We start from the raw sequence: 23,417 nt of genomic DNA, 5'->3' as shown, positions 1-23,417 counted from the left end.
TGTAAAATGCCATAGACATTCACTATTTATTGGGCTGGTGGGGGCTGTTTGGGCCTCTGTGTACTTCAAATGCCAGGGCCTATTTTAATCCCAAGTTTTAATGAACTTTACTTTGAAGGGTCACGCTGATCTCTAGAATGTAGAATGTGTAGAACTGCTGAAGACACAGGAAGAATATTCCCAGCATATTTCGGTAGGAATCTCTCCTCCGATCCGTAACACCCGAGCCCTAATTATGAGTTTGTGCGTGCATGCGTGTGTGGTCAGAAGCAGCAGACACAGCCAAATGACTAAATAATGTCTGCTTATAAGCAGTTTTAATCAGTCTAATTAACTTGGATTGGCAAACATAGTGGTAATTAGCAACTCAACTCAGCTGAATAGGGCATATTTATTTTTCATATTTCTTATCGCTTCACTTTCTTAGAATCAAATACTGTAGGAAAAAAGGCTAAAAGGCCAAAACTCTTCATTATTCTTCTAATTCTTGGTAGCATCTAATAATTTATAATCCTTTTTCTTTCATTAGTGCCGCTAGCATCTGCAATGATATGGGGGAAGGGAGTTGTGAGTACTATGGGTTCATATTCTAAGTATGCAGCTAAAAGCCTACTGTACAGTAGTTATTAGGGGCCTGTCCAGACTCAAAATAGGCCTTGGCATTTTAAATACACAGAGGCCAAAAAAGCCACCCCCACAGGCCCAATAAATAGTGACTGTCTATGGCATCTTACAGCAGCCCCATTTGTCAGAATCCACAGATTGCCAGTCTGGGCTTGCCATGGGTAACTACTTCTGGGTAAAATTATGCCAGGTGTGGCATTGCCTAAATATATAGCCTGCAGCTCAGTGGCAGTGGCACAGAGGTTATTAAATTACCAATGTTTTCCCATTTATATGCAGGACAATTAGAGAGGGAAGGGTTGTCCTTAGTGCAAGAGGAGACCATGTTATTTGGGACATGTAGTACAACTGCAGTCGGAGGCCTGGTATAAAATATTGTTGCCACCATTGTGTTTTACTTTACACACTATCCCACATTTACTGCCTCTCTTCCATAAATCTTACAGTGCTGCACAGGGTTGGACTGGGCTGGCGGGACACTGGGAAAAAACCTGGTGGGCCCTGCAGCCCCTACCAACCCTGACCACTCCCCCATCTGGAACCGCATATTCTGGCACTTTCAACCCAGTTGTGAAGGAGGTTCAGTACCTGGTGCAGGGGGTGCAGTGGCTTGCCATTGGGCGGGGGGGGGGCACAGGGCATGCAGTTGGCTTGTTAGCATACAGATCCCTGTGCCTACAACCTATATCCTGCATTTAATCCAAATTCTTAGTATATCTGAATTTTCTCTGGTGCATAAAATAGCAGAACCATGGTAACTTGGGGAAAAATATGACACACTGTCCTAAGTGCTAAACTGGCACCCCTACTAGCTTAGCTTACGGGGACATTTCACGCTAAAATTGAATTTGACTTCCGTATGGACTTGCAGTTAAAAGTAAATGTTACACTCTGACCTGATGCCTATCTCCCAACTGTACCTATTTAGGTGGGATTTGGGGATGTTGTAACTGGGTGTGGCCAGGGTAGGTGGAATGCATTGGGCCTATATCTACATGATTTCTAACTTAAATTGTTGGGAGGTAGTAGTTTGCTGACCTCTAGTGGACACAAAACAAGTATCTACATTTTTGACAAATTAATGTGCATTCCCAATTTCCAGTCATTGCTATAAAGTTGCCCACACTTTATTTGGGGGAAAGCTCCTTTCCAGTGGATATGTATGTTTCCTATATTATTATTATTATTATTATTATATGGATACTGCCCACAAATGGTGTGATCTTATCTGCCTGTGAGATATATAAAAAAGTATGAGCTGCTGCCTTGACTCAGGAGCATGTATATGGCCAGACTGTTATGTGACCAAGGATCAGTATGTTACAAAACAAAACAGCTTTCTTCCAAAAACAACAAAAATAGCTTCCAGCCGCAATAAGACAGCAGTAAATAACACAGTAACAGTAGTGTTGCAGACCTTGTGTGTGGTCAGGCACATAGACCTCTATGCGTCAAGTTTCCAGAAATTTCTCAATGTCTATTTCACTCCAACAGCTTGAGAGACTGACCAGCCAAGGTTTTAATGGCTACTGAATAGCCACCTGTGGCTAACCTGACCCAGCTGGTCAGCCTGTAGCATTTACTCTGCTACAGGGTCATTTAAATAACTTTTAGTATTATGTAGAGAGTGATATTTTAGGACAATCTGAAATTGGTCTTCATTTTTTACTATTTGTGGTTTATGAATGATTAAGCTGTTTGTTCAGTAGCTCTCCAGTTGGAATTTCAGCAGCTATATGGTTGCTATGTTCAAATTGTTCCTAGCAACAAGGCAGTGGTGTTAAGATGAAAAGTCAAGAAGATACAAAAAGAGTGGGCCTGAACAGAACAATAATGAATTAACAAAAACAATAAAATTGTAGCCTCAGAGAACATTAGTTTTTGCCTGCTGGGGTCAGTGCCCCCCATTTGAAAGCTCAAAAGAAGGTAGCAAATAATTAAAAAAACAATAAAAAATGAAGACCAGTTGAAAAAGTTGCTAAGAATTGGCCATTATATAACAAACTAAAGCTTAACTATCCCTTTAAAGTGGCACAGATACAATGAAGGGTTATTTACTTATGCCACTGTTGCAAATGCAGAGACACTAAGGGGTGTAAAATTGTACCCTTAGGCTGATGTCCCACGGAGCTTGCTATTGTGGGCAACTAACTGATCTGAAATGCCTTTACACAAACACAAATAGGAATTGCTATTGCATTGCTTCGGTTGCACGAGGTCACGCAGTTTCCTCCTGTAGGTAACTTTACAAAGCAATGCAAAGCTCTTTTTACTGGTGCCGGTAGATTTAGGTACGGTTAGTCACAGGCAACTAACATGCTCCGTGGGGCATCAGCCATACTGTAAGTATGAATTCTCAAAGGACTTGTGCCAGGTGTTTATCTGCAATCTGCACCTTGCACCAAAGAGCACAGTGAGGGTAGGCAGCCTGTGGAGTCTGGCAAATGCCAGAGGGGCTGCTGTAAGATACAACAGTCACTATTTATTGGGCTGGGGGGATGTTTTGTACTTGGAATGCCAGGGCCTATTATGGCTCCCAGTCCAGTCTTATGTTCATCAAGCCAAGAGCAATGACTGATCTAGACCAGTAGGCTTGAAGACCACTGAGCAGTCTACGATGAATACGTACATTCTGGGGTTATTTTTCAGCCTGTGTGCTAAAGTCTCCCAGTAGGGCCAAAAGTGATTTTTTTAAAGGCTAAAAGGCTAATAAGCAGAATGTAATAGCATGTGCCAGACATACTCTGCAATATTATTTCTCATTACTGGCGCTGCCCAGAACACATTCCTTGTGCAACACATGTTTGTGCGAGACAGTCATTCGGCAAGGAGGTATTTCTCTGAAATGAAACACATGCTGACGTAAAGCTTTCAGCACGGGAGAAACTCCGCAGAACCATGGGCCGAGCCAATAAACTCAGAAAGATAATCAGATTGCCTGCTCCGAGCTACTCCCACGCTAGCAAGAAAAGAATAATCTGACCTCTAGGTAGGTCTGATCTAAACCAGCTATGAATAAACACTACATGCACTGCTCGCTTTATGTGTAACATGGATGTTTAAATAACGAAGACATTTACGTATAAACTAAAATAGATGGCATTTAGAAGCCCAGTGCTTCGGTTACTCTAACATAACATTTCTGTGCCATTTATAGACCAATGCCAGTAGCTAGATGCCATATTAATACATCATTTGTGTTATTTCCATACCTTCGTGGAATACAGTTTCCTACATGCTATAAAGGTTTTCTCTGGGTACTTCAGTTTCCTTCAGGCAGGCTGGCCTCTGATAAAATAGACCTTACTGTGTGTGAGACTGTGATAGGGACCTTAGATTGTAAGCTCCATTGGGGCAGGGAGTGATGTCAATGCTGTATAATCTCTGTACAGCACTACAGAAATGTGATGGCCCTATATAGCATAAGTAAATCGGCACAGCACTAGAGAGCCCTGTATTTAACTCCTGGCGTTGAGTAACGGGGCCCCCTTTATTGTGTTGAGCCTATAGGCATCAAAGTTGAGCCAATTAACTGCCAAATATTGTAAGTGCAAACTCCTGTCTCCCCATGTGTTGCCCCTTATGACATTAAGTGGCTAAATCACTAACCCATGCAAATCTTTGTGGGCACAATAACCCTGAAATCCTGTTCTGTGGGTAAAGATACCACCTTTTGGTTAACTTTTCGTATGTTATAGATTGGCATATTCTTAGCAACTTTTCAATTTCTATAGTTTTTGAATTATTTGTTTTTCTCTTCTGATTTTTTCCAAATTTCAAATGGGGGGGGGGCACTGACCCCAGCAGCAAAAAAATATTGCTCTGTAAAGGTGGCCTTACACTGTAATAGAGCCGTTTGTTTGGCAAGTTCACCAAGCGAGCGCTTCTTCTCACCTACAGGTCAAACCAAAAGATTGAATTAAAAGGGCTGACATAGGCATCATTAGATCAGGGACCGCATTAACGAGACAATGTGGTCCCCGATCCGATGGAAAAATCAAACCTGCCCGATCGAGATCTGAACAACTTCAGGCCAGATGTTGGTCAGTGAGGCCTGTCGTGGTGCCCATACACGTGCTGATAAGCTGCCGAATCTGTCTAAAGGACCATATATCGGCAGATAAAAAATAGGCCTGTGTATGGCCACCTTAAGGCTATATTGCTATTGTTACTTTTTATTACTATTATTAATTATAATTATTATATAATTATTATTATTATTACTATTTATACTATTATTTATTATGTATTTTGGCCCTTCTTTATTCATATTCCAGTCTCTCTTCTAAACTACTGCCAAGTCACTAGGTTATATTGGACTATAGCAACCAGATAGCTGCTGAAAATCCAAAATGGAGAGCTGCTGCACAAAAAGCTAAATAAATAAAAAACCACAAATAATAAAAAATAAAGACCAATTGAAAATTGTCTCAGAATAGCATTCTTTATTCATCATACTAAATTTTAAATTAATGGTAAACAACCCATTTAAAGGGTACCTATCTTATATAGCAAAACTTGTTGCAGGAAACAATACTATTTTGATCATAAAATGAACGTATTGAGCACTATGCCACCCACACTGTAAGGCAGCCCCAGCTTTATGCCTTTGTATGGTAATGGCACTCCTTGGTGACTTGTAATATCCTTATATTTTACAATATTATTATATTTTATTCCCTATATATAGTGCTAGACATACATAGGTGCATCATTTCTCCTTCTCCTTCTGTCTTCTCTACAGATATTTCTCAACCAAGCACTTCCAGTTACTGTCTAGACTACTAAATATGTGATCCTGGCTTGGTGAATGTAACATGAACATTTCCCTTCCTTTGTTCTAAACTAGGACGTAAACCACGGCTTCTCTTTCCTGGACACTGCTTTGCAATAAACAGCTGTCAGACTAAACAGAGATGGGCAAACATTGCATTTACAGGTATTAATACTGCACAATGTAAACCAAGTTCTACCAGAACGCTGCTGACATCATACTTCTAGGGAACCCGCATGGAGATTCCTGTTAAAGGTCAGAGCTTTTCTTTACAGAAATAAAGTGCTAGTTTTATTCTCGGGAAGGTAACCCTGTGTCACACAGCTGTACCGGCAGGGATAAGAATGTATCAAGGGATTATGTAGCACCTAATATAAAAGCAAATATGTATTGAGTGATAAGTGGCCAATTTGTAAAGCAAATACTTCTAAAGAAATCTTCCAGCCCACAAAGAAAGTTTTGGTTTATTAATACATTTCACCATGCAAGCAAAGTAATGTTTACCAAAATATATCTTTTGTATATACTTTATCCATCACTCTATGTCTATATTACTCTACCTATCACTCTATACAGCTCTCATACATATCATATATCTATATTTATCATTCTATTATTTGCTCTTTCTATCTCAGTATCAATCAACTTTTCGGTCACTTTATCAATCTATCTCTTTATTGCTTTAGGGCTGTGACACACGGGAAGATTAGTCGCCGCGCAACAAATCTCCCTTGTTGCGGACGACTAATCTCCCCGAAATGCCATCCCACCGTCTAGAATGTAAATTGCCGGTGGGATGGCACACGTGGCGCCGCAATTTGCCAAAGTTGCGGAAGTTGCCTTGAGGGGAAACTTCTGTGACTTTGGTAAATCGCGGTGCTGTGTATCCTATCCCACTGGCGAATTACATTCTAGCTGGTGGGATGGCTATTTGGGGAGATTAGTCGCCCGCGACAAGGGAGATTTGTTGCGCAGTGACTAATCTCCCCGTGTGTCACAGCCCTTACCTATCACTCTATACAGCTATCTCTCTCTATCGCTCTATATATCTATACTGTAATCTATCTGTCTATCACTCTATAAATGACTTTCTATATACAGTGCATCTATCTCTCTATCGCTCCATATATCTATAATCTATTTGATCCTTTATCTGTCTATGTATCACTCAATGTATTGCTCTTTCTTTCTCTATATCATTCTATGTCACAAGGAGGGGGCTGTCAGGCTAAGGTGAACTCCAGACTAAAATAAAGTGATGAATCAACCTATCAATCTCTTTATTTATCCATCTATAATCTACGTATCCTACGCATGCACGTTATTCCCAGTGGCCTGTGCAAAAAGGTGATCAAACCTTTATTAGCAATCCAACATTTTGATCCTTCTTTCTAGAGCATGACTGCAAAGTTGGGCTACTTAGGAAGTATTATCATCACTTGGGTACTTTCTTTCTCTTATTTAGGCTCCTTCCTTGCAACTGTTTCCATTTTATACAAAATGAATAGAGATAAGATATAAACACAAAGAAGCACTTAGTATGAACATACAGCACAAGGCAATAACAAAGGCATCATTAAAGGAACATAAACACCTTTATACAACCCATTGGGATCTGATTTCAGTGGGTGCCTTTTTTCCCTGAAATGCTTTTTTATCAACATCGATTACCCACCGATTACCCAACTAGGCACCTAATGGGCACCGGGATATGGGTTGCTAACAGCTTTCTCCTGTGTAAGCAAACTGCAACCTGAACTTCCTATAACTCCCTTTAATGAACTGAGCACGGGCAGCTACACACAGGGAGAAACAGTCACCCACAGGGTCCTGCAAATTACATCCTGATGGATTGTATTCATTTCCTATATTCCTGCATTATGTTCTATAAGGAACATACCTCCTGCTGTGAAATATATTGAAAATAGAAGTAAAAAGGAGGTGTGCACTCACAATCTACTATACAAAAAGTAGTGAATTAAACTGTTTCTAAAAGAGTTAATTTGCTCTTTTTATATGAGAATGGCAGACCCTCCATTACCGCAACTGAATGGATGCTGCTGCAGGATACAGATGTGGATATTTAAGAATAATTATATATATATATATATATATATATATATATAGTCTCGTAGAAAGCACTCCAGGGACATATAAAAAATCAAAAAAATTTATTTAGACACAATATATATATGATAGAAGTTTATTTCATATAACAGAAAGATTCTGGAGTTCTGTTCAGACACACAAATGAGCAGTGGCTTTCTGTAAATAGTTCCCTGGCTGATACATAGAATGTTTTGGGAATACCCCACCAGCCATATCTACTTCCTGTAGTGGCAATAAATAGCTGATATACAAGGAAATACTCTCTGTTGTTCTAAACATTGCAGCCAGGTATAGCTCTCAAAAAACCCAAGAGGGAAAAAGTGAACGTGTCCCGACAACATTAAGTCAGAACTGGAGAGAAAACAGCAAGCACAGCATAGCTCGAGAGCACAAGCTGCACAGAATGCAGTTAGACCTGTAAATACTCCGTCATAGCAGTCAGAGTGTGACTGGCATGACATGCAATCTGTCAACAATGCACAATCGATTTTAGATATAACTGAGAGAGCAAATTGGACTGAAAAAGTTGCAGGTCTAACCATTGCTGGGTGCACTATGGCGGAACTGTAATAACACCGCAACCAATCAGCTATTAGCATTAATCATTGCACTGTAGGTAGAATAATGAAGGCAAGTCTCTAATGCTCTGGGTTAGTGCAATTGGCCCTTGTGGATAATGTAGGACTTAAAGCCACCAATGGACTGACTACAATTCAAAGTGAAAGTTGCAGAAGTAAAAATAATAAATGAAGACCAGTCGAAGGGTGTCTCACAATACTACTGTCTGTATCATGAAATATCATTTCTATCTGAACTTCAGTTCACAGAAAAGAAGACAATACTTACGCTAATGTGATACTAACCATCAATCAAACAGAAGTTTCAGAAATTTCAGAACAAGATGACTATACTAGGGTTTTCATTTATAGACCTCTTTGCGTGTCAGTGACATTAACAGTCTATGTGCTTTCTATGCAGTTAGTCAGTTAACCCTAGATTTGCTGACACTCTGACATTCAGTGAGCCAAAGGCCCGGTAATAGCAACCTAAAATTGCTAACATCAGCTCAGAATAATGAATTTATAAACATTGCCGTAGATTACCTTTTACTGCCAGTATCTACAGCATGTCACAAAGGTGTCTGAAGCAACAGCACTGTATGGAACTTTGGGGTTTATAATTTACATGTATAAATCATTCAGAAACCCTTACACAACTAGTGCCTTGGGGGAATTTCTGAAGTGCTGGACCATGGCACCTCAGCATTCCCTGCTCATCATCCCCCCTACCCCCTACCAACTTGCGCAACAAATCCCCTCCCGCTCTGATTAGCCTCTGCTGATGGCCCGAAACTAGGGGTAGTCAGGCAGGGAAGGTTTGTGCCTAATCCCCCTTGCACTCAGGTGGGTCTATTCACACAATTTGAGGCTACAATGAGGTTGGAATTGTGCGGGGAAGCAGCATTCTGGGTACAAATTGTGATAAGTTGCACTTGTGTCTGAATGAGGCAGATGCTAGGGGGTATTCAGGGGGACACCAACCTGCCAGACCAGGTCCTTGTGCTCCAGACTTGTGCTTTCTCGATGAATACAGTGCTGCCTGTGTTGGGCTGCACAGTGTCCACTAGTGCTGCAATCCATATTAATCCATAGCTCGGTACAGCTTTAGTTATACCTTGGACATGGATACTTAATGAATGAGCACTAAGGCGTACGGTTTTCTACCTCTTCCATATGGTATATTAGTAGGTGACCTCTAGTATGCTATGCCCTCATATTCTATTGTCTATATAAGGGAGCAAAATGATCGCTCTGCTTATATTTAGCCAGCATATTTTCCACATAACTGTGTACAGCTTGCAGACAGGGCAGAATAATGGCTAAAATGACCCTCTCAATCAAAACTGTTGGAAAAAGAGTGCCGTTTAGACACCTGGTACTACTCATGATGCCCAAAGCCATCGCTTATTCAAAAATAAGGATTCCCTGGATAGGCAATTCATCTTCCTCCTCCAGGGGAGGGATCATGCTGAGAGCTGTAGTTGTGCAGTAGGGATAGCAGTACAGATTGCTTTGCCCTTCTGTATTTTATCCTCTGCTTTTGCACAATTGCTCTGTAGATTTGGCTGACATTATCTGACTGGCTGTTGGTGACATAATGTGCATCTCAGTCTCCGTTCCCAAACAAGAGGCAGCTGACGTGTCTGGCAACACAAGAAACTGACATGTTTACAGGGAGAGATTAAAATGCCACAGGAAATGTTTTCATACAGAAATGGAACGGCGTATGAATGCTTTATTCTTTGTGGGATAGATAGGGCTCTGTAAGTGGGCATAGCCATGCGTAAGTGCAATAACATGTCGTTTCATACCTCATTTATTCCGCAGCCACTGGGCGATCGTGAATGAAAACACGGCGCTGATCAACATCAAGTGTCAGAGGACAGAAACACTCCACTAAGTGCCTTTACATTGATTTTTAGGTGATTTGTACAGGTATGGGATCCCTTATCCGGAAACCCGTTATCCAGAAAGTTACGAAGTACGTAAAGGCCATCTCACATAGACTTCATTATAAGCAAATAATTATAATTTTTAAAAATGATTCCCTTTTTCTCTGTAATAATAAAACAGTACCTTGTACTTGATCCCAACTAAGATATAATTACCCCTTATTGGGGGCAGAACAGCCCTATTGGGTTTATTTAATGGTTAAATGATTCCCTTTTCTCTGTAATAATAAAACAGTACCTGTACTTGATCCCAACTAAGATATAATTACCCCTTATTGGAGGCAGAACAGCCCTATTGGGTTTATTTAATGGTTAAATGATTCCCTTTTCTCTGTAATAATAAAACAGTACCTGTACTTGATCCCAACTAAAATATAATTAATCCTTATTGGAGGCAAAACAATCCTATTGGGTTTATTTAATCTTTAAATGATTTTTAGCAGACTTAAGTTATGGAGATTCAAATTACGGAAAGATCCCTTATCCGGAAAACCCCAGGTCCTGAGCATTCTGGATAACAGGTTCCATACCAGTACAGGTATTGGACCCCTTATCCGGAAACCCGTTATCCAGAAAGCTCCGAATTACGGAAACACCATCTCCCATAGACTCCATTTTAATCAAATAATTCAGAATTTTAAAACTGATTTCCTTTTTCTCTGTAATAATAAAACAGTACCTTGTACTTGATCCCAACTTAGATATAAATAATCCTTATTGGATGCAAAACAATCCTGTTGGGGTTAATTAATATTATATTGATTTTTTAGCAGACTTAAGGTATGGAGATCCAAATTACGGAAAGACCCCTTATCCGGAATACCCTTGGTCCCGAGCATTCTGGATAACAGGTCCTATACCTGTACTACACTAATATATATCGAAAGATCATAGATTGTAAGCTGTTTGGAACAGGGACCTCATGCCAACGGTGTATTTATTCTCACTGTAATTTGTTATATAGTTTTTGAATAGTTTTTGAATTATTTGCTTTCCTCTTCTACATCTTATCAGCTTTCTGATGGGGGTCACTGACCACGGCAGCCAAAAATGGTTTTGCTCTGTGAGCTTACAGTTTTATAATTATTACTTTTTTCCCTTTTCTTTATATTCAGTCCCTCTCCTATTCATAGTCTTATCTCTCATTCAAACCACTGCCTGGTTGCTACGATAAACAAGGCCCTAGCAACCAGATAGCTGCTGAAATTCCAAACTGGAGACCTACTAAACAGTAAAGAGTAAAAAATAACATAAAAAAATGCAAAAAATTAAAAATGAAAACCAATTGCAAATCGTCTCAGAATATCAATGTCAATATCAATGTGGCTCTGATCAAACAGCGTTTTTTCTGTATGTAATTTGCTCTGTGACTTAAGAGGTAAGGAATGATTATGTTCTGGTCACAGAAGTCATGAAATCAGACTCTTCATTGTCAATATTGTGCTCCCACGGACACGAAAGGCAGCTGACAGGCAGCTGAGAAGCATCTGATGAGCGTAAGACAAACAGAGCTTTAATCATATCACTAGGCAGGGAAATAAGCAGCTATGGGCTGCAGCTGAATTCTACATCATGGGATATATAATAGTGTCGTAACAGTGATAGCAATGCAAGTGCTGACACTGACCCTCCCTGACACTAACCAGGGCTAATGCTTAAATGTTACAACTTTACCACAGCTGAAGCTCTCTTCTAGGGTTAAACAAAGATGCCGTTTGCAATGGGGCCCCAACCTAAAGTGGGGACCAAAACTACAAATCAGCTAAACTGCAAGTGACATATTATTATACTGTATACACTACTGTAAAACATAAGGATATTACATGTCTCTGAGTTCCACGACCAGTATAAAGGTATGAGGCCATAGATATTACATAGGTCATAGAAAGTGGCACCTTAGATGCTCAAGTTCAATGGTTCATTCTTTTTTATGTTACAAGCAGTCATATCACTGATTATACATGATGAGATCACAAAGCACAGTTAATATATTTTACTGTTTGATAGCTAACAGTAGCACATATTATTCTTTAAAAGATAAGCCTTAGGGTAGTGGTTCCCAAAATGTGGGACTGGGGGGGGGGTGCTTGGAGCAGTGGTGGTGTGGCTCAGCCTGAAGGCCAGTTAGGTAGAGATTTTGGGGAAAATGCATATTTGTTCTTCGAGATACACATGAAATAAACCAATACATCTATATTTTTCTATATCTGTAAGCTTGTAATCACCTAAGGGGAACCCAAACCAAAGGTCAGACCTCCAAGGGGTGCTTGAACTGAAAAAACACTGGCTTAGGGGAACAAAATGGCACCTAAAAGCAGTAAATCAAACATAATAAATGAATGTAAACAGGTCCAGACTGGCAATCTGTCAGTTCTGGCAAATGCCAGAGGGGCGGCTGTAAGATGCCATAGACAGTCATTATTTATTGGGCTGGTGGGGGGCAGTTTGGGCCTCTGTGTATTTGAAATGCCAAGGCCTATATGGAATCCCAGTCTGGACCCGAGTTTAACCCTTTAAGAAGTGTTTCAGCATTCACCTGAATGTGAAAGGGAAACAAGAATGGCCCATTATGGAATACAAACACCCCCAGGAACCTGCAGGAGCTTACAGGAACAAATACCTGCAGGTATATTTGGCTGAGATTCGTGTCCCAGTGCCCAGTTACTATGACATTCTGGAAGATCTTGTGTCCACCAGTGTATGACACCTATTTGTGAATATTGCTATGTGTTGGTAACTAAAGCAGTTGTTTACTGACACTGGGGGAAGCCATTTCCATTCACACACACCCCCTTCTATGCCAGAGGGCTATTATTTACAAAGGCGAATGCATACACAAGGATTAAAGCAAGTTGAATACCTATCACCCTACAGAACCAGAGTACATTAATTAAGGGAACATTTTTTCTATCTGTGAGGTCACAGTAGAGATTCCCCTTTTGTTTAAATGCTCCTTGCTCAGCTGCTTTCCATAAATGTCAAGAATAACTAACGTTCACATGATTGCCATGCTGACACATTAATGTATTGGCCAATGAAATGCAGAGCATGTTGGGACTTGCATGATAAAGCACGTTGGGCCTATGTTTGGTATTGGGACTGATGTGTTTGGCAGCTTTGTGTTGCGCTTGTTGTTATGGCTTGTGTTACACGCTACCCGTCAGCCAGCCATTCTTTTCCGCAGGATACCTGGCACCACATCAGGCTCTCCTGTTCTACATTCATATTGCAGGTAGCTGGGCACAAAACATCAGCGTACAACAGTCTAATTAAATCTCAATGACACCAAAAGTACTTGCTAACTAAAACTACCTATTTAACTCTTACTTCTTTCTGCTAAATTTGGAACCCGTTATCCAGAAAGTTCCAAATTGCGGAAAGGCCATCTCCCATAGACTCCATTATAAGCAAATAATTCTAATTTTTAAAAATTATTTCCTTTTTCTCTGTAATTATAAAACAGTACCTGTACTTGATCCCAACTAAGATATAATTACCCCTTATTGGAGGCAAAAATCCTATTGGGTTTATTCAATATTTAAATGATTTTTAGCAGACTTAAGGTATGGAGATCCAAATTATGGAAAGATCCCTTATACGGAAAACTTCAGGTCCCGAAGATTCTGGATAACAGGTCCCATACCTGTACTAGTGACGTATTAATATTCTTTCACTACACATGGTGGCACTTTCTATTTCCCATCATTTAGCAGTGGGAACAAGAAGAATACATGTCCTTTTCAAGGATATCGTAGGGGCCCTGTATCCTTTGGATGTTAGGGCAGTGCATAGCGAGGGAAGTCTGTGTAGCATAACCTTTATTAATTGCAGATACTCAGATCTGTACTCAGCATCCCGGCGCTTTAGTGATTAGGTAGATGGGGTAGTAATTAGTATCCACTATGGATTATGGACTTCTGCCATTATACATTTAACCTGTGCTTGTAAACTGGCCCCATAGTGTCTCCCATATAATCCAGCGCTATCTTCTGTGAGGCACAAGTGATAACATAGCCACAAGTTTTAAATTTAGATCGTCAGCTCTATGGCGCAGGGACCTCCATCCTCTTGTCTCTTTGCTTTGTGGAATCTTTGATGCAATTGTACTTTTTACTTATTTGTATTTATTATTGTACTCTGTAATTATTTATCTATTAATGTTTGTTTATTAATTTATTGTTCTACTGTACAGCGATGCATACATAAGGGCTCTGGCACACGGGGAGATTAGTCGCCCGCGACAAATCTCCTGTGTCTCGGGCGACTAATCTCCCCCAAATGCCATCCCACCGGCGAAAACGTAAATCGCCGGTGGGATGGCATACGCGGCGGCACGATTTCACTGAAATCGCTTACGTTTCCTCTCGAGGCATCTCGCATGCCATCCCACCGCGACTAATCTCCCCGTGTGCCAGAGCCCTAAGCAGTGCTATATAAATAAATATAGACATACACACACACAAGTTTCCCTCTCACAACAAGTGGCTTCTCCCATAGCTATGGAAATTAGCCACTTATTATCTGCTGTTAGAGGTAGAAAGTTACCAGTCACTTACCTTATACAATGGGCTGGTGCTACTGTTAGGAGAAAACCGCACGGGGCAGCTGTGAGGGAGCGATCCTCTTCCTTCTTCTGTCTTTGCGCCGCTCGCGTATGTGCAGTAGAGTGAACTTTAACAAAAAATCCAGATTTTCCACTCTACTGCTCATGTGCCGGCCCCGGATTCCGTCTCGCAGCTACCCCAGGCCAGTGTGGTTTTCTTCTAACAGGAGCACCCGGGGTATAAAGTAAGTGATTACAATCACTGGGGTGGGGGTACCTAACATTTTGGCACCTCCCAGTGATTTTACCTCTCCTTCTCCTTTAGGCTGATGCCACACCAGGCATTTGGCAAGCTGAAAAACACTTGCCGAAAATATGCACCATATGCCCCTACCTGTGCCTGCACCAGAATAAATGGAATACACTCGGGTGCAGGCACATGTAGCCAAAATACACATAAAAATGTGAGACTTTGCATTCTCTCACATTTTTATGCAGATATCGGCTACATGTGCCTTCACCTGAGCTTATCTCATTCATTCGGGTGCAGGCACAGGTAGGAGGTGTAGGGCAAGCGTTTTTCAGCTTGCTGAAAAAATACGCCGTACGCCTGGTGTGGCACCAGCCTTAAGTCTATCCATTTATTCCTTACCTTGGGAATTTCCCATGGATTCTGGTATCTAGACAGGTGCACAGGCAGCAGTTTACATCAGAAGGTGATATGTACATATTATGCAATGTCACATAGCAGTAAATCACATATTTACTTTCATCATTCTAACTGAAGCTTACAGCTGCTTGGGATATTGTCCATATTACAACATATTACACAGCCCCATGGGACACTAAGCAGACATTTATTTAGATCAGAATATTACCCACAAAGTATTGAATTTCAGTTTTTATTCCGCAATGACATTAACCAGAAGAAATGCAACATAACTGAGTTAACAGCATTCCAGCGGGTGGTTACATAAAAGGCAGAGCAAGGGTGTCCCCTAACTTGTTCCACTAGCAAACCTGGGAGTGCTGGAAGACACAAGGCACCATTGATGCTGTACTTTTTACCTGTTCATGACACACCTTAAATACAGGACTCCCTGGTATCAGTTTACCTTCCATCTTACCCACCTACCACACCATTATGTGGCAACCTGGCAAAATCTGTCCAAGCAAAGTTATTGGCTCTTTATCATCCCGCTAACTGCACCATATTGATAAATGCCATCTACTGACACATTGCTATGAATTACTGGCCAGTAACGTAGTTAGGTTTTTTAGCAGTTACAGTATAAATAGAGAGGAATTGTGAATCTGTGTTCAAGTGCAAAGAAAAAAATGTAGCTTGGATCCCAACCAGGTACAAGATTAAAATATATGTGAGACTGACACATTGCAACTCTAAATAAAAAGGTCACCACATGTGTTATTATGTTTTAGTTATAAATATTCTGGCAATAAAAATAGCCTGTATTTCACTAAGGGTCCTGTCTGAAATACCACTGACGGGTTGGTTACACACACACTATCTGTATTTATAGTTTTAACCAATAAGGTAACCTTTTGTGTGTGCCCTGTGGGTATCAGGGTGCAGCAATCATTCCGATCCTCTGACATGTTTTATCACGGGCCAGACAATGGCAATGTGCTTAATTATTAACACGTGTTCTGTTCGGGTTGTTACATAATAAGGCTTTACATATTGCAGCTCCACCCTATCTCTATGGAGGCAAGCAAAGGGTTGATATTGGAAACAGAAGCTGCATGTATAAGGGAAGGAGATTATTCTGATTAATAAGATGGTAGTGCTTAGTGGTGAGCACTCTCAGAATCCCTGCTCCTTGATGTGTATCAAATCATTCCAGCACAGAAAAGAATTTGTTAAATAGGAAATTACATTATCTTTATGAGCAGTTTGCAGAGGCACCACTTGCAAAAAGCACTGATTATTGATGAACCAACCCATGTGCTTTGGACTTTTTAGCTTCCCAGCTGTCAGTGTTCTAATGCTTACTCTTTAATGATCCAATTCTCTAGTCCAGTGATCCCCAACCAGTGGCTCCCGAGCAACATGTTGCTCACCAGCCCCTTTAATGTTGCTCCCAGTGGCCTCAAAGCAGGTGCTTATTTTTAAATGTTTGAGGCAAGTTTTGGAGGCATAAAGACCATGTTTACTGCCAAACAGAGCCTCCTGTAGTCTGCCAGTTCACATTGGGCTACTAAATAATCAATCACAGCCTTTATCACCCCCTAAGAACTTTTTTCATGCTTGTGTTGTTTCCCAACTTTTTTTATATTTAAATGTTGCTGACAAGTAAAAAAGGCTGGGTCCCCTGCTCTGGAGCCTGGTGCTAGCCCAAGAAAGTTGGTTACACTCTGACAGACAAAGCAAAACAATGGTTACAATGGGTGCTTATACCTTTTCTCACTTTACCAATTTATATGCTAACAAAGTCACCAGTTCACAGCACAATTTGTTGTGTCAGCTGGTGTCATACATCGCGCACAGATGTACTAACACTAGTGAGCAGAATAGCACATTATTAGGGACCGGGTGGAAAAGGGATTATCCTGGGTGATTATCCTTATTTTCAAAGTGTATCTCAGAAGTGTATATCACTATCTGCCTGATATTAGGGACATCAGGGGTGTTTTGTCTGCAGACAAACATACAAAAGATGCAGCTGCAAATGCCCCTCCAATTGACCATAATGAGAACCCCCAGTACTGACAGTTCTCAGCTCCAAAAGCACCAATGGGCATTATTTGGTTGAGAAATGCCAGTATTGGTGCTTTCAGGTAGTTTGGTGGCAGGGGCTGTTCAGGATCTTCACTTTAGTGGGATAACTGATGTGTAAATGTAAAATATGAAGGCAAAGGCATCTGGTTCTGCTGCCACCTGAGGCAGAAGACTGAATGCCGCCCTCGCTGCACCCCTGGGTTTATACATGCTTACCTCCCACGCGCAGGTCAGGGTGATGGGAAATAGTTTCACTAATGCAGAAAATGCAAATGTGCTACCTACACTAAAACAGCCATTTCTGCAGTTAAAATGACAGGCGCTGGTAAAGTAAATATGGGTTCCCACCTTGCTCCATTGCAAAGACAGCACTGTGTAGGAAGGTCTCCTTCCCAAGGCTCTAAAAAGATCTTGCTGGGGGCAGTAACATAATCAAGCCACTCTTGACTGGTTCCGTTTTCACTGCAATGTTTTGAGGGCACAGTGGGGTAACAGGATTTCCCCGTGCAAGTTTTTGAGTTGGAAAATGTCACTGAGCCGAAAGCACACTTGCCTATAATCCCAAAGTCAGGGGGTTTCACACACAACATGCCCTGTGCATTTTCACACCCTGTACTCGTTGATACAGGCAACTTTTCACATCATGACTCTCACCAGAGGAGTTTTGTGTCCTTTATTCCAATCAGCATTCCATCTATTGACTTCATTTATTATTTTTGAGATGTTTATTTCTACCTTTTTTTTGTTTTCACTCCTGATTACTAGAAAAATATTTGTTCTGGTTTGGCGCATTCCAATTCCCCATGTATTACCCATTCTTCCTTCTCACAGACCTGACACTGTGTGATCTCACTGTGACGTCAGTGCAAACCATTCACTTCAATGAAGAGAAAACAGCAGCACAAATAGTAATAATGAGTGAACAATCTTTATGGAAACGTATTTCTTCTGATTCACCTTTACAAATAAATGGCAAATATGTTGGGGTTTACAAGGCCAAAATGTGCAGTGCCTTCACCAGATATAATGAAGTGGATTTGTCAGTGCAATTTTACAGCCATTTAAAGAAATAAAAAAGGTAGCTTTATCATGCTACACCAGGCCCAGATGGACAGAATTCTTGATGCAAACTAGGCAAATTGCTGTACTTGCCAGTAATTGCCTCCTGCTTGCACCAAGTCAGTTAACTACAACAGCCCCTAAGTAGGGAGGCAAATGCAAAAGCCAAGCCTGGAGTCACACAAGACAGAGTCAGCTGGGGAATTCTATAGGTTGTGTTTTCCCCAAAACATTCACTTACCCCCTGGGAAATGCAGAGTATTCTGTTTATAGTACCAGACAGGACAAAACATTGGACGAAGCTCAACCATGCATATCTACTTCTGGCCACCCACACACTAAATTAAAGTCTATCAAATATATCTTAACTCCCCAAGATACTGCATTCACATGCATGGTCCAGGCCTTGGGCTCTTGTCCCACTGAAATTACCGATTTCATTGTTTCCTTTGATGCATGCCACTTGGGCAACAGGAGCATAATATAGACCGGTGATCCCCATCCAGTGGCTCATAAGCAACATGTTGCTCCCCAACCCCTTGGATGTTGCTCCCAGAGGCCTCAAAGCAGGTGCTTATTTTTGAATTTCTGACTTGGAGACAAGTTTTAGAGTCATAAAGACCTTTTCTACTGCCAAACAGCCAGTACCCAAATAACCAATTACAGCCGTACTGGTTTCCCCTTAGAATTTTTTTCATGCTTGCGTTGCTCCCCAACTTTTTTAATTTAAATGTTGATCACGGGTAAAAAAAAAGGTTGGGAACCTCTGATATAGACTCACAGGAAACACTGCAGCACCTACAAATATCTTATTTTTCTGGAATTTCCATACATACAGTAAACCATTAACAATGTAACAGTTGCTTTCACTCAATTAAGTTGTATAAACTGGTGACAACAATATTAAAACCACAAAGCATATCACTTACTGAGATACTGACACCAGAAATAAAAGCTTTTTTACACCTACCATAAAACTGACTTATTGATCTGTTAGCATTAGAAGCTATAACTGACAGGCTGAGAAGGGACAGTCAGGTCGGCAAAGCAGTCAGGTTTAGGCACTTCAAGTAACAATTATTTACAAAAGCAGCTCTATCAGCGAAAAACAAAACGACTTATAGATAATTTGTAATGTACATTCATATTTTAAAAAAAAGTATTTGTGTCTGTATCACTTTAAAACTAAAACACAATCTATTGGAATGTTCTAACCAAGGGTGACTGTGCTCATTGTAATTATGCAGCTGCCCAAGGGCCTGTCCCTGTGTATTCATAAAACTGTCACACCCTTAGGGGAATCAAACTGCAATGTAATGTATAAGTGGTATTTTACTTTATAGCTTTACAGCTTTTTTCATGGATACAATTTTTTTTTTTTAAATTGACATAAGATGCAAAAGTCTTATGTAATTTTACTTTCTTTGTTCATCAGCCACAGCCATTCCAAGCATCAGTGCAGTAAATGTTAATGAGACATTCAAAGGGTTATTGATGCTGAATTGTCTAGTGAGAGAGTAATGTATAGCTAGAATCATTGCCATAAAGCAAGACTGGGCTGTTGTTGTTTACCAGAAAAGAACCCTGAATAGGGAATGGATTCTACCTACTATAGTATAAAAAGTAGCAATTACTTTTTCAACAGAAAAGTAAAAACATTTTTCCCCAAAACCATATGACTTCACACAATATTACACATTGTTTCCAAACAAAAATAAACATATAAGCATACCTTTAAGCATTACTGTCCCTTTACATCCAGACACCAACATAAGACTAAAACCCAATGCCTCATTAACCTTTTTCTGCCAAGTATAAGACTAATTATCACGGCGGCTATTAACCCTGGAGCTAATAGCCCTGGAGGAACCACTAATGTGCTTGTTATGGAAACACAAAATACAATAACAATGAAGTAGTTTCCTGATACAGAACAGCGGAGCATGAGACCTTTCCCAAAATCTGCAGCATGGAACAGTAAATTGCAGAGAAACAAACAGGGAAATAATCAATAAGCTTAAGGGGATTTCTGGCAATTATATATATACATTAATAGCACACAGCTAAACTGTTAATAATTGGCATTATTATTGGATAGCGGATGGCTAATTTATCAGTAGGGAAAAAGTTGGGTAAGTTGGAAGCTCCACGCTGTTGTCTTTTCCTCAAATCCAAGGCTTATTTTAAATCTCCCCTTTTGTACACAAACACTAAACTTGTGGCCATACGTGAGGTCGCCAAACGAGCAGATCTTCTCCCGATATGTCCAAACGATTGAATTAAACTAGCGGGCATAGGCACCATCGGACCGCAGCAACGATATGATGCAGTCCCCGATCTGATGAAAAATCAAACCTGCCTGATTGAGATCTGGCCAATTTTAGGCCACATTTCAGTTGGGTAAGCCCGTCGGGGTGCCCATACACAGGCAGATAAGTTGCTGAATCACTCTATAGCACCTAAATCACCAGCTAAAAGCCTGTGTATGGCCACCTTTACATAGTAACATAGTAGATGAAGTTAATTGCCATTATTCATTATTGCCAATGTGGCCAACCTGCCCTTTCTGATTATTGACGTGTAACTGTGCCTACTAACGCTGGAGAACCATGGATTTACCATCACCACAGAACTGTTGTTATTTTCGGGGTTCCCATGTCAGGTTGCTGCAATTGGTACACCAGACTTGCACCCAGTGAACACAGAAAGTGATGCAGCTCCCACTGCACCCGACTTTGTAATTGCAGCCTGCCAGAACCAGGCTGTTCTCAATTCACTCCCCTCATGCTCCGGCAAACATGTAATAATCAATTAGCAAAATGTAGTAGCAGAGAGACAGGACCCTTCAGAGTTGAACTGCAAATGTGCAATTTATTACACAATAATTTGTGTTCAACTCTGCAGTGTCCTGTCTCCTTACTACTACATTGCACCCCACTTGTACCTGATTTGCATCAAAAACAAGTGCAATGGTGCCCATTTTGATGCACTGGGCACCACTGTATTGGGTGCAGCTTTGAGGCCACAATTACACTGGAATTATGGGAAAGTGGTGCATCATGGGTAAAAAGCATGGCAATTTGCATCCAACTTTGCACACTCCGCATGTGTTCCTAAAGGTCTTTGTCCCTTAAATTCCAGTAGCTTCCAAGAAGCATATAAAGCTTCACTGTGTAACCAAATTGGCATTCAGGCTCCCCCTCTGCCTAAAATGCATTTTTACATTTATTATCTGTAATTTATATAGTGCCGACACATTTCCACAGCGTTTTCATTTTTACATTCACTCCCTGCCCCAGTGGTTGCTTACAATCTACGGCCCCTATCACACACACACACTAGGGTCAGTTTTATCAATCAGCCAATTAACCTGCCTGTATGTTTTTGGCGTGTGGGAGGCATGGGGGAGGAAACCCACATAAGCACAGGGAGAACATGTAAATTCCTTGCAGAGATTGCCCTGGCTGAAATCAAACTCAAGACCCCAATGGTACAAGGCAGATATGCTACCCACTCCTGAAAAGTTGTGGGTCATACAGTGAGTATATATATGTATAAAGCCTGGTCTAAATAAGTAAAGTATCACAAATGCAAGTGTTTTTTTTTGTTTTGTTTTTGAATTTGTAGATAATTGATTTTAATACTGCTGGGTGAAACAACAGTACCCCGGGGGCTCAGAGATGCTCCATTAAGATATATTGCTCAGTAAAGCCAAGCAAGGATTTTGCCATCTTTTATAATGATTCCATCAGTGGGGGCGCTATTTCATTTGCAGTATATTTAGTTGACCAGATAAGCAACAGAAGCAGTATGGCAGCTTCCCACCCATTATTAAATATAAAATGCAGCTGGGAATAACCTTTGCACAGGTGTTACACTCTTTCACTTTATTGCCATATCATTAAACTACAATCCATCCCAAATGTAAAGCAAATAAACCATAACATTCGTTGTACCTTTTATGATTGCAGCAAGTTTGCTTTAGCTGGAAATGTTTCCGCTTTCTGGTAGAAACTATGTTGTACCCAGTACATACAGGTACAGGCAAACCTGACGCAGCCCAGTGCAATATGTAGTAGGTGGCACTAAGAAGGTGGCATTTATAAGCCCAGAAGGCTGATTACTAGAATAATACAGGAATATATAGCAGTCAGATAAGTGGGAAAGCTAAAATCCCGCAGTCACTCACCTTGCTGTATCTTAGTCAGGAGCTGCTGCCGTGCCAGGATCCTGCTCATTCTATACGGGGATCTCCTTCTCTTATCAAAGTACATATAATACTCCTGGCCATCAGGTGACACAGAATTTAACCGCTTACAGCCTGCCGCTGTACTTTGGGGCTCCTGCTTCCACATCTCTGCACCTCTGAGTGTGTTTCACTACAATTCAAACCCTGAGCTTTCCTCCCACTCCCGGTTATTATAATGCAAGTGAGAATGGGGCTGCAATGGGAAAGTCAATCCAGCCAGAGAGGAGTGCCAGCAGCTACAGTACAGCTCAGGATTCCAGGCCTCTCACATGACCCCCATGGGCCAATCAAAGCCTGCATATTAAGTAAAAGTACACAGAGTAAAGGCAAAGTCTCTCCAGGCATGTGTAATCCTTACAAATGCACATATTCAAATGACATACCTTGGGGCTGACTAAGCGCCCAACACTTGTGGTTTGAGGCTACGAGACAAGTGTGCAACAGGAATTAGTGCTCACAAAAGAATTCCTCCTCCATTGTATTGTGTGACTGGCAACAAATGATAGTGAAACTGTGGCTGCTGTGCACCTTTGCACCCTTATGATCATGGATTTTAAAGACCGAACCACATTTTATGTTTAACTGACAACTAATAAAATGATCAAATATATATATTTTTTGGGCAAAGTCCAATATTCCACAGAAGTCTTTCAAATAATATTTATATTTGCTTAAATACATCACAGCGCCACGGCGGTAGCTACTGCAGCGCCTCAAGGCAAAGTCATAATGTAAAGAGCTCATACCAGATTTCCAGAGGGAGAATTCAGTTACCTGTAACGTGCCCACCTTGCACTTGCCTACAGC

The 23,417-nt window shown here is 40.8% G+C and overlaps 1 protein-coding gene across 3 annotated transcripts in view; it reads right to left on the bottom strand.

Moving 5' to 3' along the window:
* The window catches only part of stard13 (StAR related lipid transfer domain containing 13), a 163,714-nt gene that overhangs the window by 43,624 nt on the left and 96,673 nt on the right, over positions 1–23,417 (bottom strand). The window contains exon 1 of one of the 3 annotated variants that reach the window (XM_012957180.3): positions 22,551–22,938. The exons of the other annotated variants lie outside the window; for them this stretch is intronic. Within the exon in view, the coding sequence (XP_012812634.2) occupies positions 22,551–22,716 (166 nt within the window). The 5' untranslated portion in view covers positions 22,717–22,938. Of the gene's footprint in view, positions 1–22,550; positions 22,939–23,417 lie in introns of those variants that run through there. 3 annotated transcript variants of the gene reach the window in all.

Source organism: Xenopus tropicalis, chromosome 2 (assembly GCF_000004195.4).
Source record: "Xenopus tropicalis strain Nigerian chromosome 2, UCB_Xtro_10.0, whole genome shotgun sequence".
NCBI lineage: Eukaryota > Metazoa > Chordata > Amphibia > Anura > Pipidae > Xenopus > Xenopus tropicalis.
This window is presented reverse-complemented; position numbering and strand designations above follow the sequence as displayed.